This window comes from Galeopterus variegatus, unplaced genomic scaffold (genome assembly GCF_000696425.1).
Source record: "Galeopterus variegatus unplaced genomic scaffold, G_variegatus-3.0.2 Scaffold841, whole genome shotgun sequence".
NCBI lineage: Eukaryota > Metazoa > Chordata > Mammalia > Dermoptera > Cynocephalidae > Galeopterus > Galeopterus variegatus.
The window spans coordinates 112,226-121,103 of record NW_007726952.1 but is presented as its reverse complement, the minus strand read 5'-3'; the positions used below and the strand labels follow the sequence as shown (position 1 = coordinate 121,103).

The 8,878-nt window shown below is 35.8% G+C and overlaps 1 protein-coding gene across 1 annotated transcript in view; it reads right to left on the bottom strand.

Annotated features, from left to right (window-relative positions):
* HMCN1 (hemicentin 1) overlaps positions 1-8,878 on the bottom strand; it is a gene marked incomplete at its 5' end in the record, with an annotated part of 218,465 nt that overhangs the window by 99,610 nt on the left and 109,977 nt on the right. Inside the window, 6 exons of the mRNA XM_008572836.1 lie at positions 1,364-1,513; positions 1,862-1,993; positions 2,103-2,184; positions 2,475-2,677; positions 2,793-2,906; positions 3,611-3,772. Of these exons, the coding sequence (XP_008571058.1) occupies positions 1,364-1,513; positions 1,862-1,993; positions 2,103-2,184; positions 2,475-2,677; positions 2,793-2,906; positions 3,611-3,772 (843 nt within the window). The remainder of the gene's footprint in view (positions 1-1,363; positions 1,514-1,861; positions 1,994-2,102; positions 2,185-2,474; positions 2,678-2,792; positions 2,907-3,610; positions 3,773-8,878) is intronic.

Below are 8,878 nucleotides of genomic sequence, written 5' to 3'. Positions count from 1 at the left end.
CCAAATAATTATGTGATTGCTGAAAGACAGCTCACATCAGTTTGCAAGAGCCCATTTTGCATGTCTTCCCTACTTCATGCTTAATGACATCACATCGGTAGCTTGAAACAGGCCATGGTGGGAATATTTAACACCAAGGAAACTCGAAAATAACTGGCTACAAATCAGGACCTTTTTGTCTGGAGAGTCAATTGTCAAACATTTACCAGCACACCACTGCATAATCTCTGCAAATCTCATTTTAATCATCCAGAAGATGGTAACAACTATAGCGAATCAGCATAATTTAGAGTAGTAAAGGAGTCAAATTGATAAGAATGTTAATAATAAGAGACTCCTATAATTAATGTCTAATATATGACAAACGCTGAACAAAGCCCTATATGTATATATTATCTTTAGTCCTAAGATATAATAAAGTATAGAAAAAGTCTGGTAAAATTTTCAGTCATATCATATACCCTGTGATCGGTATCTATTATTATTAATGCATTAAACATAATTAAACATGCCATTTCTGGCACTGAATCTCTGAATAGCTATTTTTCCCTTTACTTTTCTGAAATCTCAAAGCATCACTAATCATTACAGAGAGATCACTGATACCCATAAACTTATCTTTTTGTTTTAATTTCATTTTCTGGAGTTAGCTTTAGCAGGGCCCACAGCAGGTAGATAATATTCACGGTTAAATTTATTATTTGTGAGAAATTCTTTCCCTAGTAACTATAATATAATTGGGAAAAAAAGAATTTCAACTACTTCTATTTCAATTTCAATATTAAGCCAAAAGTAATAATCAGACATTTATAGAAAATCATAAGACAAGTTCTCCCTGCAGTGCTCAATACTATGCTTGTATATAGTAAGCATTTATTAAATATTTGTTAGCTGAATTAATGCCCCTTATTCTTATCCCAAAATAATACCAGATTCATGATTACTTGAAATTTACCTAAACTACTATCTGTGATGAGACCATAGTGCAATCTCTTCATGGATTAAATCTTACTTATCTATATAAATAACAACAGACCTCCAAGCTGAGCATCGAAATAAATTATGACAGTTTAAATAAATAAGTATAATTCAATAGGATATATACTATAGGAAGGTAATAATTTCAGTAAAAATTTAAAAAATAGACATTGTCAAATTTCTACTACTCTTTTTCCACATTTATATCTATTTCCATGAAAATAGAGTCTACCGGTAAATGCAGAACAGAAAATTGACATTATTTGGGTTGATCTAAAGATATTTTGAACCAATTACTAATGATCTTTTAAATGTTAGAATATTTTGTACTATAGATGGAATATAACAAGGAAATTGAAGATAGATCATAATGTATATGACATACCCTGAATGGAAAGAATGTAGTTTTTCTGTGCTTTCCCCTCCATATTTGATGCAGTGCATGTATAGTTTCCACCATCTGAAAGCTGAGACCGGGCAATCTGGAGTTTGCTACCTCCAGACAAAATATGAACTTCAAGTGAGTCAGAATTGTCTACAGGTGGAAACAAAGCAAAATAAAATAACAAGCTTATAGTTTTAACATCTCTTCAATTCATCATAAAATGTCTTACTTTATGTAAAAATGTATTTCTTAAAAGTTCTCCCTTTACACTTTTACTTTAAAGGAGAGTCTTTTCGAAAAAGGAAAAGAGAGAAAAAAAAATCCCTTTATAAAATAATCATTTTACAATGAGTTTATACTGTAAATTTATATATCAGTACATTAGGCTTTCTTGAACTAAATACAGCTTTGAGCATAATACTGAAAGGATGATAGTTTATTAATCTAGTGAATTAAGAATGAAAGAAAACAACCACAAAAAATGCACAGCTGCCTTACCTATAGGCTTGTGGTTTTTTAACCATGCTATCGTGGGAGGCGGGATCCCCGTGGCATCACATATTAAGGTCACAGGATTGCTGATTGTCTCTACAACCACCTCTCGTTCAGGACCTTCAATACTGGGTGGCACTGTAAAAAGACAGAAGAAAATCATGTGTCCTCATTAAGCTAATTCAGTACACTTTCTTTCATTTGCATATCTGGGGGGAAAAGAGTTGTATTAGAGGCAGATGCTCACCATATACATTGAGGTGGAAATTTTTATCATCCCGTCCTGCTACATTTATAGCTCTACAAACATACTGGCCTGTGTCAGACACCTAAAAGAAAAAGATACTATTGTATGTGCTCCATTAAGTTATAGATGACCAATCACACTGATCAAGTGTAGATTAAATCATCAGTCATCTTTATGCTCAAATGCCCCAGTTCTAATTGCCTTCTGCAAACCTATTTTTTTTTTTTAATGAAAATAAGGTCAATGGCATTGACAATCTATTTGTTAATGAAAACCATTTTTCACCGTAGTAAAGGGAATCGCAAATTCCAATTATCTCTTCCACAACCCCACCAAGGAGTCATGACTCTCAAAAAAGAATAAAAGATGCACCTCAGCTTTCTTGACGTTCAGCATTTGTCCATCAGCTAAAATCTCCAAGTGAGTAGATGCTGTTATCATCTGCCCGTTCTTATACCAAGTGATGACTGGTGGTGGGACGGCATTCGACTCACACTCCAACGCCACTGAAGTTCCCTCTCTTATGTTAACTACAGAAAGCGATTCACTGCCATGATCTTTAATGCTGGGGGGCACTGAGGGAAGGAAACAAGAACAGAAGGATTTTTTTTATTTTCATTAAGATGCTGAGAGAGAAAATATTGAATGCCAGTTTTAAAATGAAAGAATATTATGAGTATAGAAACAAACCATAAACAGTCAGGGAAACTTTTTTCTTGCTTTCACCCGCCTGGTTGATAGCTACGCAAGTGTATTCACCACCATCAGATACCTTGGCCCGAATAATTTGTAGAGTTCGACCACCTGTGGGTAAATGTAATGCAAATTGAAGAGTGGTATAGAGGTTGTGCTAATAATTATTTCATCAAAAAGACAAATGGCAAAAGAAGACCTTTGCTTTAGAGTGAAATTTATATAGAAGTATTTCATATTTAAAATGAAATGCTTAAATCAGATTTCTTGGATTCTTCCTTTATTATTGATTCTAATTCCTTATAAAAGAAGAAACTTATGGAATTTTTCTCTCTAGTAACCAAACATAGATAGTAGAACTGTTTGACATCGGGTCTAGTGAGCAAACAGTAATTATACTATCGTGTTTTCTGGGTTTTAAATCTCCCCTAGTGCAGAGATCACTGTCTTTCTGTCTATCCATCCATCCATCCATCCTGAAAGAGCTTTAGAACTGATTAAAAACAACCAGTGGGTTTATCCAATGAAAGTACTATTTACCAGTCTACCACTCCCATGGAATTACTAAACCGTTCTGTTCCTAAATCTGGTAATCTGCAGAAAGAGACCTATTATTGTACATTCCACTAAAATAACAAAAGTCTATACAATCTTACCCTAATGGCCTCAACTGGGTAAAAAGAGGCATTTCATGTGAACAAATAAAAGGAATAAGACAAAAGTTTGGAAAGGAACTAAGTTGAAATGGCATTTGTACTAAAGTAAAGCAAAATGAGAAAGTTTTTCCCACCTTAGAAGAATAATAAGTTTCTTACCGGGTACGATGAGAGCATTTGTGTTTAGTTTGACAGGCTGTTCATTCTTGAGCCAGCTGAGATCAGGAGGTGGAAAACCAGAGACCTCACAGGTCAACGAGATGAAATTGTTCATCACAACAGTGACATTTTCAGAGTTAGGACCAATGACACTTGGAGGAACTATAATATATTAAACGTGCAATCTGATGTTACTAGCAACATATATTCCAATTTACTAAATATATAAGTCCAACTACTATTCTCTACTAAAGCACTGAGTTACTGATACTGTTAATCATATGTCTTTCTTCTAGAACTCCCTAATGCCTCCATCAAGCTCTGTCCATCAGTTTTTCCCAATTCAGAGTACCAGAGTTTTCAAAGACAGAATTATTCTGTATTCTATTCATAAAACATAGTTAGCAATTCCTAAGATGATTCTGTCAATATGCAAAGAAAGACTTAGCAGTGCTTTTGATTAAGTACATTTGAATAATCTTGTTTTTAATATTATATCTTTATTTAAAGTTTTTATTTTCTTTTTATAGAAATAATAGTGTTGAAATTTGATTTTAGGGCATCTATCAATAAACTATACATATTATCTTGAAAATGTAGATCAACGACTTTCAAGATGAGAAGAAAATTTAAGAAATAAACACTATTGTTATTGTTCAAACCCAAAAAAGAATCCAGAGACAAAAGCAGTGCAGAGAAAAAAGTGGAGTAAAAAAGAATGAGGTAAATAACGCAATGCCATTTACACATATCAAAATACATGCATGTGGAACAATAGATGTTCGTAAGAACACACGCACATGGAAGGAATAGCATCATACACATTCAAAGGTTTCCTATGAAAGGGGTGAGGAAAAAAGAACGAGGAGAGGGCATAAAAGTGAATGAATAAATGAACGAATGGATAAATAAATAAATAAATGAGAGATGGGTCTTGCACAGCCGATAGAGATAGTGAGACATAAAGAATGCAATTAATAAAACACTCTATTATATACATTTTGTTATATTAAGGCTGAGGCATTAAAACAACATCAAAAGCAAAAGCGGAACATCAGAAAGGCAAAATTGCCTTTTTTCCTTTTAATGTCACATAGTTGCTTATGTTTTGTCCATTAATTAAATCTACTATTCATTTATTCATTCATCAAACATTTATTAAACACCTGTTGTATTCCAGACATTGTGCTTGATGCTGGTGATGCAATGTGAGAAATGTAATCGATAACAGCCATATGAGAGTAGAGTTAATAATTTTGCAGTAATGACAGATATTGAACTAAAAATAATAGCTAACATTTTTTTTGAGTGATTATTCTGCACCAGGCACTGTTCTAAACACCTCACGTAAACTACTCATTGAATCCTCATGCATCTAATGTGTTAGATATAGTTCTTATCCTCATATTATAGATGAGGAAGCTGAAACACAGAGGTTAGCATCTTACCTAAGGTTTCCTATCTAGTTACTGGAAGAGACACTGTTCTACACTGCCTAGAAATCACAAGTGTGATGAGTCTCAATTAGAAGAGTAGGGTGACAACAGGGAACTAATCTAGTTTGGGGATAAGGAGGAGAAAGGAACATTTAAAAAATACTCAAAATATGACCAGGAATAAGCTAAATGGAAAACAGGAAATGGGTATGTCTTCCAGAAAGAATGCATAACATATACAAAGGCCCCAATAAAGAAATGAACATGGCACCTAGAAGCCTGGCAGGACAGAGTATGAAGAACAAGGTGGGGGTGGGGAGGCAGAGGACTAAAGGACTAAGCAAGGATAAGATCCTATAGGGTTTCCGGGCAACATTAAGAATGCTGAAATACAGCCTCAGGAATGGGAAGCAGAAGAGTGGTTTAACTATACATTCATTTAAAAGGTATCAATCTGGCTGCAGTGGAGGATACTGATTGGAAGTCTAGCTGATTAGAAAGACCACTTAGAAGACTGGTGCTATAGTATATGTAGACTATGGTAGCTGTGACTACGATGGTCTCAGAAACCATCAAGATGAATGAATGGATCCTAGAATATTTTGTCCCAGAATATCTGCAATCATCAGGGCTCAATACTTTGGGTCGAAATTTAAGGAGGAGGAGGAGTTAGGGAGGACATCCATTTTTGTGGCTTGAACAATGGGTAGATGGTGGTACCCTTTACTGAGACAGAGATCTTTGAAGGAAGAACACATTTTTCGTTTGGTTCAGTTTATACACATTGTTTTAGAATACCTACTAAACATTTGTGTCAATAAGAAGTAGATATTTGGATAGAAGGATCTGGAGTTCTTGAGGGGGCCTTTGCTGAAGATAAAAATTTGGAAACTATTTGCACATAGACAGTAAATGGAATTTAAGAATGCACGAGATCACCTAGGAAAAGAGTGGGAAGAGAACAAAGTCTAGAGCTTTGAGAACTAAAGGTTAATAGTTGGGTAGAGGAAGAGGAACTGGCAAGGCAACTGGGAATGAGACATTGCAAAGGCAAGATACAGGTAAGGGTGGTGGTGGCACAGAAGCTAAACAAAAAGAATTTTTGAAAAAGATTGTCAAAAGCTCAGAAGTAGGAAAGATGAAGCCTGGAAATTACCTGTTGGGCTTATTAATAAGAACATCATTTCACGAACTCAGTGAGCATGTTCTGTGGAGCTGAGGAGGTGGAATGCAGAATGCAGCAGTGGGAATGAGAAATGGAGACGTGTAATATGTGCAGCTATTAGAGAAGCTTGCTTTGAAATTAGGGAGCAAGCTAGGGAGGAAGCTGGAGAGAAATGTTACATCTAAGGTAGACTTTTTTTTTTTTAAGAAGAGACAAGTCAATTTCAATGCAACTGGGAAGAAGCCAGTCAAGAGTGATAATTTCAATACTCAAGAGAAAGTGAGGAGATGGTGAGTTTTTGAAGAGGTCATGGGGAGAGGTCAGGTTAGTCTTTGACCTTTGGAAGGTAGAGGAATGCTTCTCTCTGTTGTTGTAACAGGAGAAAGGAAGAAACGGAGGAATGGATACAGTTAGTACTCTCAATTTGATGGTAGGGATTTGAGGTGGCTTCTGGGATATGCCTTCTCTTCTCTGCAAAACAGGAGGTGAAGGCATTTACTGAAAAAAAAGGGAGAGGGAGCCATTAAGGACTAAATGTTTGTGTCCTCCCAAATCCATATGTTAAAACCCTAACCCCCAGTGTGGCTGTATTTGGATATGGGGCCTTTAAGACAGTACTTAAGATCAAATGAAATCAGAAGGGTGGGGCACTGGCTCCTTAGAGTTAGTGTCCTTTAAGAAGAGATACCAGAGAGAATTTGCTCTCTCCCTGTGAGTGTGCTCAGAAGAAAGGCTGTGTGAGGTCATGTGAGGACAAAGCAACTGTATGCAAGCCAGGAAGAGAGCCCTGCTGGTACCTTGATCTTGGACTTTCCAGCCTCCAGAACAATGAGAAAATAAATTTCCGGTGTTTAAGTTATATAGTCCATGGTATTTTGTTACAGCAGCCCTGGCAGACTAAGACAGAGGCCACCTGTCATTTGAGGAGGGGGTGGCAGTGAGAGAGTCACTTTGGAGTAGAAACCAGAAGAGGAATCCCAGGCAGTTTGAAGGGCCCAGTGGAAGCTGGTACTGTGAATGTATAATGACACAGATATTGCTGACTCCAAGATTTCCTCCAGCAGTGGCCAGCTAGGTAAGTGCGGGTATGGTGCAAATGTGGAATTTAGTGGAAGGCAATAGAGAAAAGCAGCTAAGTATAAAACTTCTGGAATCAGACTGCCTGAGTTAAAATCCTGGTTCTGCATTTACAAGCTATGTAACTTTGGGCATGTTACTTAATTTCACTGAGCCTCAGTTATTTCATCTGTAAGAGAGGCATAAAATGCTAACAAGCACCTTGGGTTGTTGAGATGATTAAGTGAAATAATCTACATAAAACACTTGGCATAAACAATGTGTTGTTGTTATATGCAGATTTGAGCTTTTACTGAACAAGAGTGACGGGAAGACAAGAGGTAAGAGAAGGAATTGAAATGCTGCTCCATGAAAATTAAGCTGGATGTGAAGTGAGGTGAAGACAGCAAAAAACTGAGCGGACAACAGACTGAAGGTGAGAGTACAAAGGAAGCAAGCCAGGCGACGTGGAGATAACATGTGGTATGGTTCTAAGTGAAAACAATTTAAATTATTTCCCCCAAAATGAATTTTCCAATATTTAAGTTATGGGTTCCTGATTGCAGTCAGGAGTTCAAGATACCATTAACTGGTGAAAGAAGAAACGCACTCCTGAACTTCAGTCCTTAATGATAAGCCACTAGTGACTACTTCCTTGCAAGTTATTCTCCCACTTCAGATGTTTCTACTGTACATTAAGAGAAGGCAACAAATACGAAGAAAATACAATAAGGGAGAAACAAACATTAATTTAGCAACTACAACTATACACACCATTTAGCTTTAGGGAGACTAAGATGAGTAAGATATGGTGATTTGCCTAGAACATTTATAATAAAGTTATGAGACAGACGTGGAAATACAGATATATAACAAAAACACAAAGCAACATATGTAACTGCTGCAACTGGGTTATTTACAAGATGCTTTTGATCACATAGAGGAGGAAAAATTAATTCTGCTTTGAGGAATCAGGAAAAACAATCAATATTTTTATTTCCCAGCATTATTTTGCTGTACTTTACAGATTAGAATGTATGCTTTCGCAATAATCGTGTTTGCTTAATTCATTCTTCCTAGGAATTCATAATGCATATGTTTCTGTCCAGTCAAATTTATCCATTCAAAAACCTCAAAGATATTGATTAAGCACCTACAATGTGTTACTCACTGTGCTAAGTACTGGGAAACAGAGATAAAAGTATTTCAAATATCTGTTATATAAACAAATATCTGTTATATAAACACCAGACACTGCTAGGTAGCGATACTCCCCACATATCGCATCAAAAAAGAATATCCATCCTGCTACATCAAAGTCTTCTGAGGGAAGAAATTTTTCATAAAATTTCTAATTTCAGCTACTTCCAAAATGAGCTAGAATTTTACTTGTGTATTACCCATGTCAAGGAAATCTTTTATAATTATTGTTCACCATTATCAAGTTAATATTCTGGAAGCAGCTGCATCTCATAGAATAAAACTACTCTTTGTGTGGTAGACATCCAACTGCTTTTTAGCAAAAAGAAAAAAAAAGTATTTACGGACTGTCTAGCATGTATTGAGAACTCAAAGTTGGATAAATAAATTAAGTGTGGTGGTGGTTTTTAA